The sequence below is a fragment of the Bos grunniens genome, chromosome 7 (assembly GCF_055505025.1).
Source record: "Bos grunniens cultivar Pamir isolate PY7600 chromosome 7, Bosgru_T2T1.0, whole genome shotgun sequence".
Lineage (NCBI taxonomy): Eukaryota > Metazoa > Chordata > Mammalia > Artiodactyla > Bovidae > Bos > Bos grunniens.
The window spans coordinates 31786877-31811944 of NC_141171.1; the positions used below are offsets into that span (position 1 = coordinate 31786877).

General features: G+C 40.5%; 1 protein-coding gene and 1 long non-coding RNA gene across 3 annotated transcripts; one reads left to right on the plus strand and one right to left on the minus strand.

The window, feature by feature from the left end:
* Positions 1–978: 978 nt before the first annotated feature.
* On the minus strand, positions 979–2917 carry LOC147369002 (uncharacterized). Of its 2 annotated transcripts, none has more exons than XR_015167064.1 (2): positions 2839–2917; positions 979–1244 (listed from the first exon to the last, which is right to left on the minus strand). It is a non-coding gene; the product is annotated as an uncharacterized LOC147369002 (long non-coding RNA). The 2 variants fall into 2 exon arrangements; XR_015167063.1 differs by lacking the exon at positions 2839–2917 and adding an exon at positions 1535–1946.
* LOX (lysyl oxidase) lies at positions 2162–17099 on the plus strand. Its single transcript, XM_086410709.1, has 7 exons — positions 2162–2813; positions 3165–3273; positions 4344–4481; positions 6015–6171; positions 9474–9569; positions 9932–10047; positions 13579–17099. Exons 1-7 carry the CDS (start codon positions 2180–2182, stop codon positions 13583–13585), a joined length of 1257 nt encoding a protein of 418 aa, XP_086266835.1. The 5' UTR covers positions 2162–2179; the 3' UTR covers positions 13586–17099.
* Positions 17100–25068: the final 7969 nt, after the last annotated feature.

Consider the following 25068-nt stretch of genomic DNA (forward strand, 5'->3'; position numbering starts at 1 on the left):
CTTGCCTGGAAAATCCCATGGATGGAGGAGCCTGGTGGGCTGCAGTCCATGGGGTCGCTAAGAGTTGGAAACAACTGAGTGCCTTCACTTTCACTTTTCTCTTTCATGCATTGGAGAAGGAAATGGCAACCCACTCCTGTGTTCTTGCCTGGAGAATCCCAGGGACGGGGGAGCCTGGTGGGCTGCTGTCTATGGGGTCGCACAGAGTCGGACACGACTGAAGTGACTTAGCAGCAGCAGACCACACTCAGCCACAAAGGAATGCAGTGGAAAAATGAAAGGAAAAGCTGAAGAATCAGCTCTTTGAAGATACTGGCCTAAAACAGCTTAAGGGGAATCGGTAGCAAGAACTCACAGGAACTTTCTTTACTAGCAGGAAGAGTGGGCTCCAACATTTCTGACCTTTGTGTACTTCTGCTCAAGAGGTGAATTCTACCGAGACGGTTTGATGAGCCAAGCTTGAATCTCATGTCCACCGCTTGATGTGGTGAACTTGAAGTTCTGCACTGATATCATCAAGGCAACTGGGTAGGGGAAGTTTCTAAAATGAAAACACAGTTGTTCCAACCAGAAAATAGTGAAGTGGATGTTGGGAAGTCAAATCAGCAGAGGTTCACAACACAACCAAAATGTGGTGGTTAAACATCCAGAGGCAGAGACCAAGAGTGATAGGTGAATAAAACCTGGGTCCAAGTCTAGTTTAAATCAAGCTGTTAATTTTAATTTTTCCTTTGAAATGCTTCCAGCAATGCTGAAACCCTGAGTGGCATATGAGCAACTGGTCCACTAAACATCTCTTTTCAGTCAGTTACCTACCTCCTACCCACATCCTCCCACTCATTATCCCCTGGCCACCCTCATTCCTTTGTCTTCACCCAAATCTGAAGCCCAAGACTGTTTCTTCAGCAACCGCTTTGTTTAGCTTGGAAGATCAATTAAACACCACAAGATTCTTCACTGACTTATCAACATTTAACAAATGGTTAAGTTTTTTTTTTTTAATTCAAAGTCAAACCTCCTTATTAGACATACAAAGAGAAAAAATAAAAGCAGATGAAATGCTTATTTGAAATTGCCTTCTGAGTGCTCTCTGAGGCAGAATTTGCTCTAGTCCCCTTTGCTGAAACTTCCTGAGAGACACTGTGGAAAGGAAAGATGGTTCTTCACTTCCAAAGTACAAATCAGGCCGGCATTTTGAAAGCGACAGGTTTATTCATCACTTCAGCGTTAGCTGGCTTTGCTCCCTGTAAAATTTTACTTTTGGTTATTAAAATATTCACTGTAGGAAATAAATTTGTAATCCATTTCTCATATTACCTACACACAGAAAAACAAAATTTGATATCTTGGGGTTTATTTGCTGAGGGCGCTTCCCATAAAAGCAAGGGGTGTGCATTGGGAAACGTGTCTGGTTAACTCCTTATGGATAAATTAGTCACAACCTTTCCTCCGCCCACCCCATCCCCCCTTTCCCGACTCTCGCCCCCAGCACCCTCTCCACCTCCCGACTTCCCGCCTCTCCAGGGCTGGTGACCTAATAGCATTTTTCTTCATGCATATTTTGGCGTCGCCCCACGGCCTGGCTGCCTTTGCCTGTCTGAGTCTTTTGAAATTCCTGCATGTTCGCCCCAGATTAAGCCGAGTGTGTCTCAGGATGTGTGTTCCGTTTTGTTCTTTCCCCTTAACGCTCCCTGTGCAACGTGTCTGGGGGGAGGAGGACAAGACGGGGAGGGGAGGGGAGGGAGGGGCAGAGGCGAGGAGCTGTCCGCCTTGCACGTTTCCAATCACATTACGTGAACAAATAGCAGAGGGGCGGCCGGGCCAGAACGGCTTGTGTAACTTTGCAAATGTGCCAGAAAGTTTAAAAATCTCTCCTCCTTCCTTCACTCCAGACACTGCCCGTTCGCCGGGGCCGCCACGCCGCTCCCCGTCGCCTTCCAGAAGGACTGAGAAAGAGAAGAGAGGAGAGTGCCACGTCTCACCAGCCGCCTTTACTGGAGAGGGTCTGCAGCCCACCCTAGGCACTGCTTGGTAGGGACTGAGATACCCGGGCGTCCAGCCCGCCTCCTCGGTTGAAGAGTTCTCCCTCCCTCACGTGACTTGAGCCCCGTTTTTTTTTTTTTTTCCCCCCCTCCGAGCTACGTCTTCCCGGAGTGGGGACAGTCCAGGAAAGGGAGCGATGCGCTTCGCCTGGACCGCACTCCTCGGGTCGCTGCAGCTCTGCGCACTCGTGCGCTGCGCCCCGCCGGCCGCCAGCCACCGGCAGCCCCCTCGCGAACAGGCGGCGGCTCCCGGCGCCTGGCGCCAGAAGATCCAATGGGAGAACAACGGGCAGGTGTTCAGCCTGCTGAGCCTGGGCTCGCAGTACCAGCCGCAACGGCGACGGGACCCCGGCGCCACCGCCCCGGGGGCCGCCAACGCCACCGCCCCACAGATGCGCACACCAATCCTGCTGCTCCGCAACAACCGCACCGCGGCGGCGCGAGTGCGGACGGCCGGCCCCTCTGCGGCCGCAGCTGGCCGCCCCAGGCCCGCCGCCCGCCACTGGTTCCAAGCTGGCTACTCGACGTCCGGGGCCCACGACGCTGGGACCTCGCGCGCTGATAACCAGACGGCACCGGGAGAGGTCCCGACGCTCAGTAACCTGCGACCGCCCAACCGCGTGGACGTGGACGGCATGGTGGGCGACGACCCGTACAACCCCTATAAGTACACCGACGACAACCCCTATTACAACTATTACGACACGTATGAAAGGCCCAGGCCTGGGAGCAGGTACCGGCCCGGATACGGCACCGGCTACTTCCAGTATGGTAAGCACCCCAAGTCTCCACTAACCCCCGTGCACCGTCTCCCCAGCTCCGCGTCTCCCCGACGTGGCTGCCTGGGCGCGGCGGGCCTTGGTCCGTGCAGATCCAATCCCTCCCCCTGCGCCGGCCGAGGCAGCCCTGGAATTTGGTGCAAACCGCGCGCGCCTGGCCCCTCCTGCTTCGTTTCCACTTTACTTTGCAGCCCCGGGCGTCCCCATTCTTCTGCTACCCGCAGCCCAACACCGCAGCCCAGTTGACTGAAGGGTGAGGAGTAAGGCACATGGAGGGACCCGGAGCCAGGGTGGGGGCCGCTAAATTGTCTCACTGCTTTGCCCATCGCCTGCTGACGTTTAGGTCTTCCGGACCTGGTGCCCGATCCCTACTACATCCAGGCGTCCACATACGTGCAAAAGATGGCCATGTACAACCTTAGATGCGCTGCGGAGGAAAACTGCTTGGCCAGGTACCAGCTGGGATCTCCTCGGCCTAGCTCCCTCGTCTTGGTTCCAGGGGGCTCCTCAGGTGCTTGGTCCTGACCACTCTTGTTCTGTGCAGACAAGGGTTGGGAAGTGGAACGTGATCTCTCGGGCATGCTGACCTGGGTGGAGAATTAAAATTTGGAATATTTCTGTGGGTTCTGACTTTCAAACCGTGGCATAAATCAGGGAGATTAAGCAAACCCTTAGCCTGGAGACTGGAGGTCTCCTATTCTTTTTCCAAGATCCTTAAACTTTGGAGCCAACTGTTTCCAATGACGTTCTATTAAACTACTATACCGTGGAAAAAATACTGTGATGGAAGAGCTTGTTAAAACCCCCTCAAAACATCGGGGGCCACTTGGCCAGTGTGTCACCCCTCCGATGGATGGCACTGTTTTCTTCTGTTTGAAGTCACAATTAACTTAGTTGTTTTGGCATTACTTTAGCCAGGATAAGATCAGGAGCAAGAGCTTTGCTTTTGCATTAAAAGCATTAGTCCTACAATAAAATCTTAGCAGTTTGGGGAATGGAATTCCCTGAGTTTGCTGCTGGGAAACCAGCAGAGGGAGTAAAAGATGTTTTGATAAGACACACAATTTTTTTTAATGTAAAATAAGGTCATCGATAGTATTTGAATATATATTCACACAAAATATTTTACAAGACAGAAATGTTTATATAGTCAATTTCTTCCACTTCCTTTATAACTGTCAGGCTAAAAGAAGAGAAGAAATCCAAGCTCATCATTTTCATTCTACTAGAGTCTTGCATCATACACCATTGCATTCCCTATGGTAGTCTTACAGTAATGCCATTGTTTTAAAGTTACTAAATTATTTATCTTATCTGGGTATACTCTATCAGGATTATTTCCCCAATTTACATCTTCTTTAACTGGGTGGGAAAAAAATGTATGCAAAATGCTCTAGTCTTTTGGAACTGATAACCTCGTTGGGAGACGAGGGCAGTGAACTCTTGGAAGGTTTTGCTTGTAGTTTTGTCTTTAGTTTCATATTCTGTGAAAATCATAATGTTTCTCTCTGTAAAATCACAGCTCAGCATACAGGGGAGATGTCAGAGATTATGATCACAGGGTGCTGCTAAGATTTCCCCAGAGAGTGAAAAACCAAGGGACATCTGATTTCCTACCAAGTCGACCAAGATATTCCTGGGAATGGCACAGTTGTCACCAGTAAGTGGATGGGATGCTTGGGTACTTTTGAGTTGCTTTTTCACTTTACAGGTGATTCTTTTTATGTTTTTTAAGAGTTAACTTTTTGTTTTGAACTTTTTATTTTGTAGTAGGGTATAGCCGATTAACAGTGTTGTGATAGTTTCTGGTAAACAGCGAAGGGACTCAGCCATACATATACATGTATCTATTCTTCCCCCAAAACCCCTCCTATCTAAGCTGCCACATACTACTGAGCAGGGTTCCATGTGCTATACAACAGGTCCTTGCTGGTCATCCATTTTAAATATAGCAGTGTGTACATGACCATCCCAAACTCCCTAACTATCCCTTCCTCCCCTGGCAACCGTAGTTCATTTTCTAAATTACAGGTGATTCTTGACATGACAAATCCTTACACAAAGGAAGAAAATTGCTGTTATTTACACTAGAATTTCTCTATATAATTTGACATAATCAAGGAAATCTATCTTTAGGATAATACATCAGTTACTATATATTGTTATCTTTTAAACTGGAAACTCTTTTAAGCCCAGCTTATTAAAACTGTTGATAAGATTACATCAGTTAGCTTCACTAGAATTTTATCCCAGTATACTACAGGTAGCGCTTCCTGGTGGTCATTGGTAAAGATCTACCTGCAATGCAGGAGACTTGGGCTCAATCCCTGGGTTGTTAAGATCCCCTGGAGAAGGAAATGGCAACCCACTCCAGTATTGTTGCTTTCGAAGTCCCATGGACAGAGGAGCCTGGCGGGTTGCAGTCCATGGGGCCGCAAAGAGTTGGACATGTCTTAGCAACTACACCACCACCACCAATTCTACAGTATGACTTGGTAACTTGCTTAGGTGTTCATTGCCAGGAAATCCTGTTTTATGTTCTTAAAATTTCTACAGTTTGAGCCATCACTTTTTGTTCTTTTATGAGAAAATGAACAGTTCAGCACCTTCACTTAAATGAAAAAAGAAATAAATGTGAGCAACTACTTTGCTGATAAAGTAGATTTATAAATAAAAGTTTATACTAGTTAGATAAGAATGGTGGATAAAACATGCTTTTATTTCTCCTTTGCATTTTAGTATAGATTAAAATGCATGAGAATACAATTTTTAAAAATTTCATAGGAACCTCCCAAGAGAAAAGTGCTCTTCTCTTTTGGAATGAAATATGAGTAGTAGCAGCCAAAGGAGATATACTAGAGAACATATGACGAGTTTCACTTAACAAAGATAATTTACCATCTATCTCTATTTAATCTTCAAAGATAAAACAGGGTGAAATAAAAAAGCAGAATACTCAAAATAAGTCTTTTTTCCCCACATACAAAGCTAAAGCCTTACCATTTTGATAGATTTTTGTCCTGGAAAAAAAAAAATCTAGCATGAATCTAGCTTTAAGCAGCTCAACTTGATCCCAATTTTGATGCAAAAACAAACGTGGGAAGCAGTGTATGTGTGTGGGGGGTCATCTAGAATCCTCACTGCTGTCTCTGTATGTTACTGACTGCTGTCTCTGTGTCGTGTGGGACATTAGGCATTACCACAGCATGGATGAATTCAGCCACTATGACCTGCTTGATGCCAGCACCCAGAGGAGAGTGGCTGAGGGCCATAAAGCGAGTTTCTGTCTTGAGGACACATCGTGTGACTACGGCTACCACAGGCGATTTGCATGTACTGCACACACACAGGTAGGATGGCAACCCACACGCTTCAGAGAGAAAACAGCCATCTATCTTCTTTCCTCCTGCCCATCTTTGTGAAAAACTAGTTTACTCGGGGGGTCATCTAGTCCAAACGGTAAACTATTGGGAAAAGGAAAGTGATGGCTTGATGATCCAAATTACTTTTAAAAAGTATTCCATCATCACAGAAGGTCAAGGTGTATATTTGGTATGTTCCACAATGAAGAGCAGTAGTCTATTATCTGAAAAGATCGGAAGGGTTTCCCATTTTTGCACTCAACTCAACTGGTAAGTAACTGTAGGAGAGAGATGTTTTGTCACCTGTAAAACTCTCTCTCCATCTGAGCTAAAAACAGAATGGTGGTTGGGGTTAACAAAAGGACAGAAATAAGTTTCTTAAAGAGCACTTAAAAAAATGTCTCTTTTAATCATGCAGAGAAGAGCAGAAGGACAGTTTCTTTCTCCATGCATATATATTTAAACCTACGGTATAATTGATGTCAGATGTTCTTTGGATGGATTTTTAAAAATAGTGCTGTCCTAAGCAGTTTGTATGTCTTATAATGGGAAAATGTGTGTCAGTTAAAAGCCGCGCCAGTATTTCCATAAGAAACCCTAATTTGTAAAAGGACATTATAATTTTACTCCAGCAGAAATCTTGGCAGGGAGTAGTGAATATATGTAACTCAGGGCACAAAGATCAGCAGCTGGCATCTTGGGAAGCAAATTCCAGGCCTGTGGCAGGAAGCTTTCTGGTGACCTAAATATTATCACTGCTTCTTTCTCTGGACTTAAAACATCATAGCAATTGGAAGGCAAAAGGTTCAGTTCCTCTCACCTGGGGCAGCGCTTACTCTAAGAACAAGAAGATGTAACCTCACATTACACGTATGTTTGTGTAGATTCCCTTTTCACACAGTGATCCCCAAGTCCCACAGCACCTGCCAGTGCAGGGTACCTTGAGTTTACTCTCTTAACTTAGGAAAAGAGGCACTCTGAACAGCTCAGTGCTGAAGTATTTGAATCTAAGACTATAGGCAGCATGTGAATCCCCCAACTCCTTGGCTGGTGACCCTACTTCATTTTATGTGGTAGCTTTCTGATTAATTACCCTCCATTTTATATCCTGTTTAACCACTGTTCACTAGATCTTGCACTGCAAATGACTAATGTATTTGTGTTTTTCACTACACTGGTTGTCTCTTGAACACGGGCTTCCTTTAAAGGGAAAAAAAATTTTCACAAAGCCCCAGTGTTGACTTAGTTATATTATGACCCTTTTAAATGTATCCAAATATAAAATTAGATATAACTTCTTTATATTTATACTCTCATATAAATTCTTGGGCTTCCCTTCCCTCAGCTGGTAAAGAATCTGCCTGCAATGTGGGAGACCTGGGTTCGATCCTTGAGCTGAGAAGATCCCGTGGAGAAGGGAAAGGCTACCCACTTCAGTATTCTGGCCTGGAGAATTCCATGGACTGTATAATCCATGGGGCTGCAAAGAATTTGCATATTAAATATATATGAAGCTAGAAATTACATTAACCTCATTCATGTAATAGTTACATTTGGCTAAAACCAAATAATTTATGTAGTCTTGGCTGTGGTTCTACATTTTTTAAGTTTTTCAAGTTTGAATACAGGAAATGCCTGTTTGCTTACTGCCCTGAAAAACCCTTTTTTTTTGTTTGCCAGTTCAAATAATCAAAACTTATACTTAAATTCTGCCATCTGAGTAAGGTAGAGTGCCAATGTCAGCATTCTTTAAAGTGCTCTTGTTCACTTGAGGGTAAGATAAGCATTATTGAAACCAGTCTTAAATAGGTATCTAATTTGGTGAATCCCTTACAGTGCCATGAAGGTGGTACTAGTAGTAGAAGTAGCAACGATAGTAGCTAACACTGAGTATATGCTCTGTGCCAGAGTAAGAATTATGTGCTGGGAATCAGAAACTGAAAATTCTTCACAATATATTGACTACGCAGCATAAGGTTAATGAATGATTGCAGGTTGGTATGGACCAGCATGGGAAAACACTTCTCACTGCAGTGGCACAGGTCCTTTCTGAGTTTGGCCTGTCTGTACTATTGCGTACTATATGAGAACACAGTGCTCCCCCACAAACCAGCACTGGCACAGCATGCTCCAGATGATTCTGCCCTCTCTCTGGTGGCCAAGGTGATCTTAAGCACCAAACAATATCGAGTTTAAAGGACTGCAGCCTATTCTTTTAAATTTACTTTGATTAGTATTAGAATGAAAATACAACAGTGAAAACTTCTGATAAAGAACCAGTGGAATCAAGAATATACCTATGGATTCCACTTTGAGCAAATTTCTCCAGACTAACTTGCTGGAGGGCAAGAACCATATTTTAGTGGTGTTTTTCTCCTCTCAGCCGCTAGAAGGCACTCATTTACTACTGAAGTGAGTATCTGAGCAAGTAGAGTTGACGTGGCATTCATCCCTTTAACACAACAACAAAATATTCAGTGACGACGTGAGAAAGATTACAGCGTGGTGGTTACAAACAGGGACCCTGGACCCCAAATGCCTGAACTCAAAACCAGCTCAGCCACTTACCAGCTATTTATTCTCGGATGAGCTATTTGACCTTATACAGCCTTAGTTTCTTCATTCATAAAATGTGTTAATACTACCCTCTCCCTTGTGTAGTTGTGAGAATTAAATTTATATATATATATATAACATGCTTAAAATTGCTCCTGGCACATAATACATACTTCATAAGGGTTAACTATTCAAAAATGCAGTAAGACTCCATCCTTAGGGAGCTTACAATCTCTAGTAGATTCATTCTTACATAGGATGATTTTAATATAGAGAATAGAAGGATAAATAGCATAAAATGTATACACAAATTGTGTATCATGGGCTTTCACAGTATAGGAAGGTAATTTCCAAGAACAGAAATTGGAGAGAGTTCCACCGATGACAAGACATTTGAGCTAAATTATTATGTGGCCTTTATTCCTGAACTGGTAATATTCAAGGATTTTGGTGGAGGCCTATTTTGTCACTTAAGATTGTATTTATCACTAGTGATTTATTACACTTTTAAGCGAGATGTACTACTACTTATATTAGTCCTGTATTTTTTTTAGCTGGAGGTGCTATAAGGCTGAGTAATATATACTTCTCAAAGGAGATGCAATATAAGTATAGTTTTATGTCAAACTCTTGTAAGTACTAAATTAAAATTTAATTTGCAAATACTAAGCATATTCTTTAGCATACTCTAACCATATACCATCCTTTTAATTTTTGAATTTTATTTGTTTCAGGGCTTGAGTCCTGGCTGCTATGATACCTATAATGCAGACATAGACTGCCAATGGATTGATATCACTGATGTCAAACCTGGAAACTATATTCTCAAGGTAGAGAACTTTGAACATATACCCATAATGTATTTCAATTGTGACTCAGTGGGCTTATTCTCTGGAGTCAAATGTTAAATATTCATGGTCCTGCAAACAATTATACATCTTCTAAAACTACTTCTAAACCAACCTAGATATATTTTAAAAATTCTTATTTGAAAGAACTTTATGGAAAAAGATCCAGCCTCCTTCAAAAACTCCAGAGTTGAAACACATGCCTAACTTACACCCTCTTCCTTGCCTGATTTAGTTGAATTATGCTGTCTCTATTTTAGCCTCCATTCTGGAAAGAGGAAAAAAATTAACCAGTAAACACTGCTGATGAAATCTGAAACACAGATGATGTCTGTTTTGCCTAGGTCAGTGTGAATCCCAGCTATTTGGTGCCTGAGTCGGATTATTCCAACAATGTCGTCCGCTGTGAAATTCGCTACACAGGACATCACGCATATGCCTCGGGCTGCACAATTTCACCGTGAGTCCCATTTGCCTAGCTAAGTAATTCTCTTGACGATGAGTTTCAATTCATTGATAGGCATTCTACACATACATCTGTTTTCACTACTACTGCAGCTTCCTTGTAAAATAGGTCAAAGGTAGAAAATGATAGCGAGTCTGCACTATCATATAATGGGAGCTGATCCTTTTTTGATAATGCTAGAAAACAGAGTCACAGATTTGATCCCTGGAAGATCTCCTGGAGAAGGAAATGGCAACCCATTCCAGTATTCTTGAGTGGGAGATCCAATGGACAGAGGAGCCTGGTGAGCTATATAGTCCATGGGATTACAAAAGAGATGGATACAACTTAATGGACTAAACAAAAACAAGAGGATGGAGGAGCAGATATGCTCAGGTTTTTAATCACCCTGAAACTTAGCTTTTAAGACAAGACACAGAACACATGTATTTACCCACAAAGCCTGTGTGGCAGCTGAATCTGTAAAATATGCAGTGTGGGTGACCTTGTGGGAGCCCAAAGAGTTGGGTTTCTGGCCTCTTCCTCATAGTCCATGAAGGAGCCCTGAAAAAATTCCTAGAATTCTTCAAAATACATTTTGAAAGTCACTACCTTAAAGTAAACAACTGAAGAGGTCAGACCACCTGTTCTGTAGAAATCAAGATTCCACATATTTGAGTTCTACAAACACAAGTAATAGGGAAATACCTTTCAAAAGAAGGGCTGTGTGGAGATGCCTTCATAATTTTTCTAGTCCAAAAGCCCTTCTTTGGATGAAATTTTAGAAGGAATCCCAGCAGTTACTATAGACATGGTGCTTTGACGAGAGTAATGAAAGAAAGTTGGGCAGTTTTGCCTTCTTGTGTCTCTGTCCCACCCTGACCTGTGGCACTGCCTGCCCCAGTGATGCTGGGTTATAGATTCTAACTCATATGCCACCTGGGAGGGATACCTTCCCAACAATAAGAATACCATTAGAGTGATACTGAACACAAGCCAGGTTTGCTGTGATGTGAGAGAGGCATGAGTTAGTAGAAAGGTGTCTAACAGAACCACACTGGAAACATAATAGAAAATTTTCCCTGTTACACAAACCAGGGCAATGATTACTGCACATGGACCTGTAGTTTGTGGGCTTTCCAAACTCCACATGAACCTGTCTGGTTGTGCATATTTTGTCAACTACTCGGGGGCTAATAGCCAAGGGAAAGATGGAGCTTAAAGCAGCCCATGCTGTGCACTGTGGACTGGGCTACATTCACCTTGGAGAGGTGAATTTCCATGAAGGAAATTATTTCCTTATGCTCCTTATTTCCATGAAGGAGCAAAACCTGTGTTTTTTAAGTGTCATTATAGCATTAGAGACATATGTAGTCTATGACAAACAAAGGTGTAGGACTGAAAGAAGATTATCAAGTAAATTCTTCTGAACATGCCTGAAATACAGAAAACCTGGCAGGGTTTATGGCCCACACTGTGTGGAACTGATCACAGTATAACTGAAAATCCCCAGAAAAGGAATATAACTTAATTTAAAATTATTAATTTCTCTTAATTTTTATAATTCCATAATTTATTCACTCATTATTCACTGGCACTTTTTGATATAATGCTTAAATTGCATGGGGGGGTGCTAAAATAAAATGCATTAGAAACAGGAGGACCTCTATGATGATAAGCTAAGTGACTCTCAGGTACAACTGCTGATCTCCTATGAGGAAAAAGTCTGAGAGGTGATTCTATTGTTGTATAGAAAGTGACTTGCTTGTTTATCATCAGTAGAATCCATTGGGTTGGATATTGACAGACATTTAGAGCAAATAAAAACTGTTACTCTGTTCCAGCAGAGAGTTTCTTTCTCTTTTTTTCATTTTAGCCAGTTGTCATTGACTGTAAATTTTAAGAGTGGTTGATGAAAAACTTTAATGACCAATACGGATCAGATGAAAATATGCAAAAGTTAAAGGACGCATGGGTAGTGATTTGTAATTAAATAACAATCTCATACATATCTATGAATGGAAAATAATGGGAAAAGTACAAAAACCTTGACTTAAACCCCCACCTTCAGGAGAATGATGCTCGCCTCTTATATTGGCTCTCAGTTCCACCTCCCTTGATAGGGATCAGAGTTCAGAGGAAGAAATTTTCTCTGGCTATAGCTTTAGGACAGCACTTGAATTGGGCCTTGAGGGCTGAGGAGGACTGCACTGGAGAGGGTTAAGGAGGGCCATGCTAGGAGGAGTCAACATCACCCGCAACTACATGGCAAGAAGAAATTGCAGGGCATGTTTGGAAAAGCAAGTTAGCCTGGCTAAGGCATAAATTTCATGGGCAAAAAGAATGGAAAAGTTGGGACGAGATCAAAGTGAGCACTGAAGAGCAAGCTGAAAAGTCTCAGCTTCATCCTAGTGACCATGGGGAGTCTCTGAGGTTTCTTGAGCAAGGTGTGTATCTTGCCTAAAGCCATGTGGTCGCTCAGTGACTCTGTAAGCAGCAGTGTGTGTGTGATTCCCTTGGTAATGTTATTGTAATTAAAAAAAAACAAAACTCTTAAAGACATATCATCTCTTAGTTCACTGGTTGTTTTTCATGCTAATCAAATATCTGAGCGCATGTGTGTGTTTGTGTTCGTCGCTTCAGTCATGTCCAACTCTTTGTGACCCTATGGACTATAGCCCGCCAGGCTCCTCTGTCCATGGGATTTCCCAGGCAAAAATACTGGAGTAGGTTGCCATTTCCTTCTCCAGGGGATCTTCATGACCTAGAAATTGAACCTGGGTCTCCTGCATTGCAGGAAGATTCTTTACCATCTGAGCCACTAGGTATCGGTGTGTAAAAAAGTGTGTGCCTTGGGTGTATCCCCTCTCTCTCATTTTCCTTTCTGTAAACCCAGTGAATGACCCAGGTGACTCTGTGGCCCAGCTCAGTTCTAAGATACCATCATTAAGTTCTTTCTTCACAGAAACTACTTGGGAATAAATTCACAGAAATTATTTGGAAACTGATGGTTTATAATCTGGACTAAGTGATTCTTATTTCATGTACATAGGGATCTGTGATCACAGTATAAATACAGTATTTGATTTATTGGCTTTGACCCAGTCTTGGCCTATTAGTGTAACATTCTACATCCAGAACCTTGCTGGGAAACAACCAATGCCGGACAGTATGGAGGTCATGAACCTGCTTCTTGGTGGGCCTGCCACACTAGCTGCACAGAGTGAATTCACTTGGCCAGGGCTGGTGGTCCTGTAAGCCCTGCTTTATTCTTACATGTTTCAGAGGGTGTTTCTTTTAACTCTAAACATCAAGTTTGTAGGTATCAGGCATAAACTTTCTCCTATTGACATAGTCACCATCTTCAAATCATGTATTAAATAATGTATTAATGGATAATTTCAGAAGGTGACTGTTGCATAGGTGGAGGGAAATTGTCATATATATATATATATTTTTTTTTAAGATGACTTTAAACTTGTCTACTATACTCATTCAGAGTATTATCAGGTTAATAACTTGTTTTATTTTGTTTTCTTAATCTAGGTATTAGAAAGCAAGCCAAAACTCCCAAAGGATATATCAGTGCCTGGTGTTCTGAAGTGGAAAAAAATAGATTAACTTCAGTAGGATTTATGTATTTTGAAAGAGAGAACAGAAAACAACAAAAGAATTTTTGTTTGGACTGTTTTATAACAAAGCACATAACTGGATTTTGAACATTTCAATCGGCATTATTTGGGAAATTTTTAATATTATTATTCACATTACTTTGTGAATTAACACAGTGTTTCAATTCTGTAATTGCACACTTGGCTCTTTCTGAGAAATCCAAATTTCTTATGCTTCTTCTGAAATTATAGTGCAAAAGGAAAAAAAAATTCGATGAATGAGTCAAAATTATTTTAAACTGAGAATTTTCTAAAGTTCTAAAACTTTAGTGAACCTTAATAATAACTGGCTTATATATGTCCTAGCATAGATCACTTTAGAAATGAAGCTCCTACTGTTTAAATAGATATGGACACATTTGGTACTGAGGGAGGAATAAACAGGTTACCATTGGTGTCAAGAAATGTTACTATATAGCAGAGAAATGGCAATGTATGTATTCAGATAGTTACATCCCTATATAAAATTTGTTTACATTTTAAAAATTAGTAGATAAACTCCTTTCTTTCTGTCAAGTGTACAAGTTCATTCTGACTTAAGTCAGCTTTTGTTGTGGAACAAATTAAGTAATTGAGCTGCCCAACTTGTGTCTGACATTTGTTGATGCGCCCCTCTATTCTTTAATCTTTCTATGGGCAGAGACCTTTTCAGTGACATTCTTAAAATTACTGTTCTGGGGATCTGCTAGACATAGGACAACTGTATCAATGGGAAGTCGTTCTGATGATAGATGTGATACATTCAAAGACAGTATGCACTTTAGTATCTTTAACTATTAGCCAAAAAAATGCCCTTGCTGACATAAAAATCATACAAAAAAGTCCCCCAGACCACAACTGTCTCTAAAATACTTAGGAATATTAGTGAGAAACTTAGGATTTTCAACTTTTCTACACTTTTTTAAATGATCAGCTTTAAAAAGAGTAAGACTAACATTTTTTAAATTATCCAGAATAGATGACATAATGTATATGAATACACAAACCTTATTCTAGGTCATCTAGGAATCAGTCATCTGTGTTTTTTGTGTGTGTATCTGAAATATAATACAAACTAGCAAAGCACATAGCATTACATACTTGAGACGTTGGTGAATAAGGGGGACCAAAAGAGAACAGCTTTCTGCAAAACCAAGGAGTGTGTTGCATAATGAGACAGCTGTGATTTTATTTTAAACTGTGAAACCATGTGCCACATCAGAATTTGGAGAATTTCTTTTTTTCCTAGATTCAAAAGATGTAGAAAGAGATCAAATTACAGTTTTTAAGTTAGTGGTGCTGAAGCAGAAGTTTTCCTCTCTCAACCAGTATTCAAATCCCAAGCAAGGTATTTCCAGTGCCAAGACACATTAGGTAGAATTTTAAAATGAGTGGCATCCCTATATTGTGTCATACAGTTGTAAAGTTAGCACCAACTACCAACCATTCTTCACTCACCGAGTGCTCTGCACTGTAAGAAGGGCTAGAGGTGGGCAGTCGTCAGGGGAGATAGAGCGGGCTGCAGGAGCCTCATCTGCCAGGCACACACTTACCATGAGACAATACAGACAGCTTGATAGAGACCCAGAATTTCCATTGAGCTAGTATCTGAGCTATGGAATAGCTTCTTTGATGTACCTCTTTGCCTTCGATTGCTTTTAGTTTTAAGATTGTAGAATGATCCTTTAAAATTGTAATCTTTTCTAATAGAGATATTTTAATATACTTGCTTTTTTAAAAAACAAAAACTACTGTCAGTATAATACTGAGCCAGACTGGCATCTACAGATTTACGACCTATCATTTCATCAAGATTCTCACCCCCATACTAAAAGCTAGCTAATATCATGGCCTTTGGATACGTATGAGATGTGTTTACTATCATTCCATTGGCCTTCCATCTGCCTGTAAATCCATCATTTTAGGGCCTAAAATATGCTAGGGACTAACATGCTAGGCATTACGATATGAAAAAGGCTGTCCCTAACCTCATTAAGTATTCAAAATGCCATTATTACTCATTAGGTTCAACTTATCTCATTTTTAACATCATAAGTACATGTCTAGAAAATTTCTATTTTAAGCACTATTGTTTTTCATGACCATATTTTATTAAAAAATAAGTTTAAAATGAATACATATATGCATGTATGTGTTACTAATAATTAAAACTATCTTTCTAATCCCTGAAATCTCTGCCTTTTAAATATAACACATACTATTTCATTGATTTTGGGAAAAAAATTCAATTAAAAGGTTAAATATTCTCACTTATTCCTTATATAAATATTCCTCCCCCCTTAATCACTCCTAAACACTCTCAAATAACTCACAAATATTGATTTAACACTCAGTATTTTTGAACCTCAAAGAATCTCTTCTCTGAATAACCACGAAAACTCACAGATAATGATTAGTTGGTAAAATGTATCCATTAATAAAAAATATAATCCAGCCTTACCAAACTCTAAATAAAAAAATCTTTTAAATAGGAAGTAGAAATGAAACAAAGAATTTTGAGTACTGAAAAGAGACTGGTTTTTAAACACAGACTGTGAAAAAAATAGGAAGATAACTTAGTGAGTCTTCCACATGCCATATTAGTGGCCTCATAATTATTCAGACCACAGTTTGTATTAAAGAGGTCTTGCCTTCTAAGGCTAGGATTCAGTCTCACATAGCTTTCCTATTTCCAGGAAATCTTTATATTTTTACATAATGACATTCACAATTGCTAATCATTCACTAGACATTATTTTTAATAATGAAGAACAAATGTTTTTTCTCCTTGACCTCATAGGAGATCATCACACTCATAATCTTTCTCAATATTCAGACTGTAGAGGAAATGCAGTTCACTAAAATCATGGTACTAAGAATTCCTCTTTACCAAATTATGTTAAAATACTGAACTTCTGATCAGAAGACATTTTGTTTTAAAAATAACTTGTTTTGATACTAACAGTATAACTAATAAGTAAAACTACCCTTTTCTATATATCACAATCAATAGCCACATTTCATTCCCAGCTACCAAAAGTCTTGGGCCACTTTTGAATGCTTAAAGCATGTCATTTATCCTTCTAATCAAAATGGTGCTGAATTATTTCAACTTGAATGTAAAATGTGTTGTCTTAGCTCACAGGATATAAACATTTAATATATAACTGCTTGCTATGAACTACGTAACATGTGATTTGGTATTGTAATGTTTTTAATGACGTTTTAGTTTCTTCCAAATTTTTCAGGAATACTAGTTGTAAAACATTTTTAACTTTTTTTTTGAAGAGCTCTTATTTTAAATGCCCAGACACTGGCTTTATAATCTTCTTTACACTCGCACATTCTTTTATTATATGCCTATACTATGATTGCAAGATTATGTAAAAATGCCTTGAATAAATGATTTCAAGTGTCTAGAGTGGTCATTTGTTGTTACATATAAATAAATGATATGAATTTCACTTAGATTAAGATCTTAAAGCCATGTGTATGGTTGGTGATTTTGCTTAATTGCCTTTTATATTAACAAACTGTTTATCAAGCTCACACGACTTGAAACTTGTCTATGATGGATAAAAATCTAGCTGATATTTTAAAAAGAAACTATCATACCGGAACAGATTCTAACTTTTGTCATCATTACCAACCACTTCCAAGGATGCGGAACAGGCACAGAAAGAATAACTGCCCTCTGTTTTGATTCGCATCTTAGAAATGCTCATGAGCATATGTGCACCCAGGGGACACATCTGGCTCAAGATACAAATTATTTATATGAAGAGAAACATTGCTATCACAGTAATCCTTATTTAAATGTGTACCAGATTAACCTGAAGCTAGTAGCCTAAGAAGACAGACAGGCCCCAAACTGTGAGCAAGTGTTTTGGGAGAAGAATAATTAATCCACAAACAATTTACCTTTAAGGAGCTCTTGCAGGTAAAATAGACGTAGGCTTGTGGCTGGCAGTTTTCATTTTTGACAGTACCAGGGACGGGGGAGCCTGGTGGGCTGCCGTCTATGGGGTCGCACAGAGTCAGACATGACTGAAGCGACTTAGCAGCAGCAGCAGGACATTAGCGACACTTGAAACCACCGATTTCCTGCTTTTCTCACCTGCTCATGGAAAGGTATTAGTGTAAAAGACGATTACTTTGGTGTCATCCAGTGTTCGCTGTTTCAGGCACTGTTCATTATTATTAGTTCATTAATCAAACATACATTCTAAGTAGTCACAGTCCCTCTAGAGTGGGTACAATTCAATGGCAGAAAACCTCAGAGAAAAACACAGCAAAATATTAGTGTTCTGGAAGAAATGCAGCTGTAATGAGAGGGTTGGGGGAGAGGAACAGTAGTCAGCTGTACCCCTCCCTCTTGCAGTATTATCTTAGTGTTTTCACCACTTTTTAATCCATGATATAGAAAAATTCACATGTGGTTGATGCTGGGGTGAGGCAAGAATGGCGCAACTCATTCCTGACGTTTCTGCGCCTGAGTCCAAGAGCATCAGCAACTGGGTTAAATTTGCTTTGCAGATGAGAGATCTGAGGGGATGAAGTAAGAGGAATGGGATGGAAAACACATAAATGGTGCAACTTCTTCCCTAATTTTGGCAACTGGTTCTCTGGAAAGTGACCTACAATGTCAAGATTTTCTCCAAGGCCCAGGCTGACCAGAGATAGCTTTTCGTCCACAGGGAGTTATCCTGTTACTCTTTCAGAGTTTGAGAAGGCTTATCAGGAGCTAAGCATACAAAGCCTTATTTTCCGCCCCTTGCTCCCCAATTTTCTAAAAGGAATACTTCTGAGTATTAGAAACATGGGAAAAAAAGGTCATCCTCCTTTTCTCTTTCATGTATAGGATTCCACAATTTAGCAACAGGTGGTCCTCCGTGATTTTTTTTTTTTCTCTTTTGATGATCAACAAGAGGCCAATAAGAGTTTTAACCTCAAACAGTAGTCTCATTTGAATGTGCTTAGAAAAACATCTTAGGGTTGAGTTTGCCTTATCAGAATATTTTAGATATTCATTCAATACTTCCATTATGAAGTTATTTAAAGTTGATTGTCATCAATAAATAATGTTCCTTTCACTGCAGTAAAATTAATGTAACAGTTCCTTAATAGCATCAAATACCTAGTTAGCATTCAAATTTCACTGATTGTCTTAAAATTTTTTTTTAAGTTGATTTGTTTGATTCAGGATCAAACAAGGACACAATGACTTAGTTATTACGTGTTTTCAGTTCAGTTCAGTTCAGTCGCTCGGTCGTGTCTGACTCTTTGCGACCCCATGAATCGCAGCATGGCAGGCCTCCCTGTCCATCACCAACTCCCGGAGTTCACTCAGACTCACGTCCATCGAGTCAGTGATGCCATCCAGCCATCTCATCCTGTCGTCCCCTTTTCCTCCTGCCCCCAATCCCTCCCAGCATCAGAGTCTTTTCCAATGAGTCAACTCTTCGCATGAGGTGGCCAAAGAAATTCTAGGGCTGATCTCCTTTAGAATGGACTGGTTGGATCTCCTTGCAGTCCAAGTGACTCTCAAGAGTTTTCTCCAACACCACAGTTCAAAAGCATCAATTCTTTGGCACTCAGCTTTCTCCACAGTCCAAATCTTGCATCCACACATGACCACTGGAAAAACCCATAGCCTTGACTAGACGGACCTTTGTTGGCAAAGTAATGTCTCTGCTTTTCAATATGCTATCTAGGTTGGTCATAACTTTTCTTCCAAGAGTAAGCATCTTTTAATTTCATGGCTGCAGTCACCATCTGCAGTGATTTTGGAGCCCCCAAAAATAGAGTCTGACACTGTTTCCACTCTTTCCCCATCTATTTCCCATGAAGTGATGGGACCAGATGTCATGATCTTCGTTTTCTGAATGTTGAGCTTTAAGCCAACTTTTTCACTCTCCTCTTTCACTTTCATCAAGAGGCTTTTTCGTTCCTCTTCACTTTCTGCCATAAGGGTGGTGTCATCTGCATATCTGAGGTTATTGATATTTCTCCTAGCAATCTTGATTCCAGCTTGTGCTTCTTCCAGCCCAGCGTTTCTCATGATGTACTCTGCATAGAAGTTAAATCTTTTTAAAATCTATATATTTCCTTTTATCATTTTTTGTGTTGCTATTAAAGTGTGTGAATTTTTTTTTTTTTTATATAGAACACCTACTATCTTATAGAATTTTCCACATTCTAGATTTTGAAGACTGGATACTGGTGGTGTCATTTAATATTAACACATTCTTCTGTTCCTTGTATTTCCAATGAAACATCAAATCTGGAGGCTTGACCAGATGTAGGTTAGGTTTGATTTGGGGGTGCAACAAGACATGATCCACCTATGGATGGATAGATGGTAGAGACATCCTGGGCTTCCTCGTATGATGGAGTTATGAAGGACATCTATCATGATCTTCATAACTCCATCATACGAGGAAGCCCAGGATGTCTCTACCATCTATCTTTTTGTGATGTTAAAAATGATCAGTGGGCTCAGCATTGTCAGTCTGATACATCCACTATAGAAATCCCCAATAGATTCTTACCTACTCGTTTTAGCAGTCATTGATGATCATTGCTAGATCTATTATCAAATTTCCATATTAGCTGATTTTCTAAAAAAAAGAAATGTTGAGTATTTCATAATGGTATACATGCTTTTTAATTTGAATGGGACTGTTTATTTCATTAACGCACTTTACTAATTAAATAACATTTAACATGAAACTTATTAACTGATATTTATTTCCCCTCCTTTTAGTAATTTGAGATACTTCTGGAACCTTATAAAAGACATTCAAGGTGCTGTGCTCTTTCACAAGAAAAGCCAAAACGTTGTTTTTGGAGCTGTTTTTCCCATGTGCGTGTGTATTTTTCTCCCATTATTGTTAAAGGTAATTTTAACCTTACACAAATGATCTGTTGATTTGAAATATCATGGGAAAACTTTGACTTAGAACATTTTCAAAGAGGTTAGTTACTGGAAATACAAAAAAGCTAAGGATACTTGGCAAGGTGGTTATATTACATGCTTCAAATCTCACACAAGTACATAGCTTTCTCCATCCTCAGATTTTTCAATTTCCAATTGAGTTTCTCAATTTCCTGTAAATTAAATTTCAAGAACCTTAAATGACATTCAAGGCCTTCCTTTAGCCTTAATTCTCCAGTTCATCAGTTTCATATCTACCACTTTTCTGCATTCTCTTCTGTAACCAAACTGGACAACTGATTATTCCCCTTACTCCTCCTGTCTCTCCAGGAGTCAAGTACTTCCCTGGGGTACACATGGGGAGTTTACTTCTCTCTTAAGGTGTTTCATTTCTTTCTATTAACAGATTCACATATATTCATGGTCTCTTACTAGACTTGTACAGGACAGCTACTCTTTCTTGGCTAACACCATGTCTTTCTACTATTTAAGAGATATTAGCGCCTTGATTTCCTTTGGGGGAGAATACTTTGCCCACATGGCATTGCTAACCATGATATCCTACATCAAGCAGGACACAGCTCCAGATCCCATGTTGAATGAATTAAAAGACACCTTCTCCCTAAAATGTTAATTGTCAGCAAAGTGACTAAAAGATTGACAATGTTTATAAATGATTAATCAGCAGTCAGATGAGTTTCTCAAGAACTAATAGTTATTATTTACTGAGTGCCTGCCAAGAAACCCTATATAGTATGTATGCAATCCATGAAGTATTTATTTTGTTGTTTTCAGGCTTTTTCTCACCTTTTCTTTCTCACTTAGCCTCAATTGGTCATTTCTTTACTCCCAGTTCATATTCACTTAGGAACAAACATTCAAAAAAACCTTACTCCTAAAGTGCCTGATGAGTTCTTATAGCCATACTTGTAGGGCTGTTTTCTCTGGCCTCAAATAAAACAGGGTCTGGGAGAAAGAGAAAAGTAGAGTAGGAATTCAAACTGATAAGGAAGATGGTTAGAAAGAGGAAGAACAAAAATTTTCAGAGTTTTGGGAAGCAGCATGAAAGGTTTTCTGACTTTTTACCTACAGGTAACTTGTCATTCAGGCTTCCCCAGTGGCTCAGATGGTAAAGAATATGCCTGTCAATGCAGAAGACCCAGGTTCAATCCTGGTGTTGGGAAAATCCTCTGGAGAGGAGAATGGCAACCTACTCCAGTGTTCTTGTCTGGAGAATCCCATGGGCGGAGGGCTACAGTCCATGGGGTTGCAAAAGCTGGATACAACTGAGTGACTAAGCACACACACAACCTCTCATTCAACAGTCCTGGACACTTGTGGGTCCTCCTGGAGAAAGGGGTGAGGGAATTCGGATACCTTACACGAAGATGAGGATAAAAAACAAACAAAACCATCCTTACTGTAACCACAATAAAACTGGAATAAAATGAATGGGAAATATACTGTAAATAAAGCAGAGGTAGAACCGATGTTAATTTTATTTCTTCCTTTCCATTTCTAACTGCACTGGCTTCAACTTTTAAAACAATGATAAGTGAAAATGTAGTAACACTATAATGAGAGCCATCCTTGTTATGTTTCTAACTTCCAATATTTCTCCACTAAGTGAAATACTGATTATTAGTGTCAGTCAGTCAGTTCAGTCCCTCAGTCACTTCTGACTCTCTGCGACCCCATGAATTGCAGAACGCCAGGCTTCCCTGTCCATCACCAACTCCCGGAGTTCACTCAAACTCACATCCATTGAGTCGGTAATGCCATTTAGCCATCCCATCCTCTGTCGTCCCCTTCTCCTCCTGTCCCCATTCCCTCCCAGCATCAGGGTCTTTTACAGTCAACTCTTCGTATGAGGTGGTCAAAGTATTGGAGTTTCAGCTTTAGCATCAGTCCTTCCAATGAACACCCAGGACTGATTTCCTTTAGGATGGACTGGTTAGATCTCCTTGCAGTCCAAGGGACCCTCACGAGTCTTCTCCAACACCACAGTTCAAAAGCATCTTCTCTGGTGCTCAGCTTTCTTCACAGTCCAACTCTCACATCCATACATGACCACTGGAAAAACCATAGCCTTGACTAGACGGACAATTGTTGGCAAAGTAATGTCTCTGCTTTTTAATATGCTATCTAGGTTGGTCACAACTTTTCTTCCAAGGAGTAAGCATCTTTTAATTTCATGGCTGCAGTTACCATCTGCAGTGATCTTGGAGCCAAAAAAAAATAAAGTCTGACACTGTTTCCACTATTTCCCCATCTATTTCCCATGAAGTGATGGGACCAGATGCCATGATCTTCGTTTTCTGAACGTTGAGCTTTAAGCCAACTTTTCCACTCTCCTCTTTCACTTTCATCAGTTCCTCTTCACTTTCTGCCATAAGGGTGGTGTCATCTGCATATCTGAGGTTATTGATATTTCTCCTGGCAATCTTGATTCCAGCTTGTGTTTTTTCCAGCCCAGCGTTTCTCATGATGTACTCTGTGTATGAGTTAAATAAACAGGGTGACAATATACAGCCTTGACGAACTCCTTTTCCTATTTGGAACCAGTTTGTTGTTCCATGTCCAGTTCTAACTGTTGCTTCCTGACCTGCATACAGATTTCTCAAGAGGCAGGTCAGGTGGTCTGGTATTCCCATCTCTTGAAGAATCTTCCACAGTTCATTGTGATCCACACAGTCAAAGGCTTTGGCATAGTCAATAAAGCAGAAATAGATGTTTTTCTGGAACTTTCTTGCTTTTTTGATGACCCAGCAGATGTTGGCAATTTGAGCTCTGGTTCCTCTGCCTTTTCTAAAACCAGCTTGAACATCTGGAAGTTCACAGTTCACGTATTGCTGAAGCCTGACTTGGAGAATTTTGAGCATTACTTTACTAGTGTGTGAGAAGAGTGCAATTGTGCGGTAGTTTGAGCATTCTTTGGCATTGCCTTTGGGATTGGAATGAAAACTGACCTTTTCCAGTCCTGTGGCCACTGCTGAGTTTTCCAAATTTGCTGGCATATTGAGTGAAGCACTGTCATAGCATTACCTTTCAGGATTTGAAAGAGCTCAACTGGAATTCTATCACCTCCACTAGCTTTGTTTATAGTGATGCTTTCTAAGGCCCACTTGACTTCACATTCCGGAATGTCTGGCTCTAGGTGAGTGATCACACCATCGTGATTATCTTGGTCGTTAAACTCTTTTTTGTACAGTTCTCCTGTGTATTCTTGCCACTTCTTCTTAATATTTTCTGCTTCTGTTAGGTCCATACCATTTCTGTACTTTATTGAGCCCATCTTTCCATGAAATATTCCCTTGGTGTCTCTAATTTTCTTGAAGAGATCTCTAGTCTTCCCCATTCTGTTGTTTTCCTCTATTTCTTTGCATTGATCACTGAGGAAGGCTTTCTTATCTCTCCTTGCTATTTTTTGGAACTCTGCATTCAGATGCTTGTATCATTCCTTTTCTCCTTTTCTTTTCGCTTCTCTTTTCACAGCTATTTGTGAGGCATCCTCAGACAGCCATTTTGCTTTTTTGCATTTGTTTTCCATGTGGATGGTCTTGATCCCTGTCTCCTGTACAATGTCACGAACCTCCGTCCATAGTTCATCAGGCATGCTATCAGATCTAGTCCCTTAAATCTATTTCTCACTTCCACTGTATAATCATAAGGGATTTGATTTAGGTCATACCTGATGGTCTAGTGGTTCTCCCTACTTTCTTCAATTTCAGTGTCAATTTGGCAATAAGGAGTTCATGATCTGAGCCACAGTCAGCTCCTGGTCTTGTTTTTGCTGACTTTATATAGCTTCTCCATCTTTGGCTGCAAAGAATATAATCAATCTGATTTTGGTGTTGACCATCTGGTGATGTCCATGTGTAGAGTCTTCTCTTGTGTTGTTGGAAGAGGGTGTTTGCTATGACCAGTGCATTCTCTTGGCAAAACTCTATTAGACTTTGCCCTGCTTCATTCCATACTCCAAGAACAAATTTGCCTGTTACTCCAGGTGTTTCTTGACTTCCTACTTTTGCATTCCAGTCCCCTATAATGAAAAGGACATCTTTTTTGGGTGTTAGTTCTAAAAGGTCTTGTAGGTCTTCATAGAACCGTTCAACCTCAGCTTCTTCAGTGTTCCCAAGTAAGATGGTAGGTGTTGTGAGAGGGCATCAGAGGGTAGACACACTAAAACCATAATCACGGAAAACTAGCCAATCTGATCACACAGACCACAGCCTTGTCTAACTCAATGAAACTAAGCCATGCCCTGTGGGGTCACCCAGGATGGGAGGGTCATGCTGGAGAGGTCTGACAGAATGTGGTCCACTGGAGAAGGGAATGGCAAACCACTTCAGTTTTCTTGCCTTGAGAACCCCATGAACAGTATGAAAAGGCAAAATGATAGGATACTGAAAGAGGAACTCCCCCAGTCGGTAGGTGCCCAATATGCTA

Coding starts and splice junctions, on each gene's coding strand:
- LOX (XM_086410709.1), top strand. CDS start 2,180: ATGCGCTTCGCCTGGACCGCACTCCTCGGGTCGCTGCAGCTCTGCGCA. Junction 3,274..4,343: donor GAGGAAAACTGCTTGGCCAG/GTACCAGCTGGG, acceptor GTAAAATCACAG/CTCAGCATACAGGGGAGATG. Junction 6,172..9,473: donor CATGTACTGCACACACACAG/GTAGGATGGCAA, acceptor TATTTGTTTCAG/GGCTTGAGTCCTGGCTGCTA.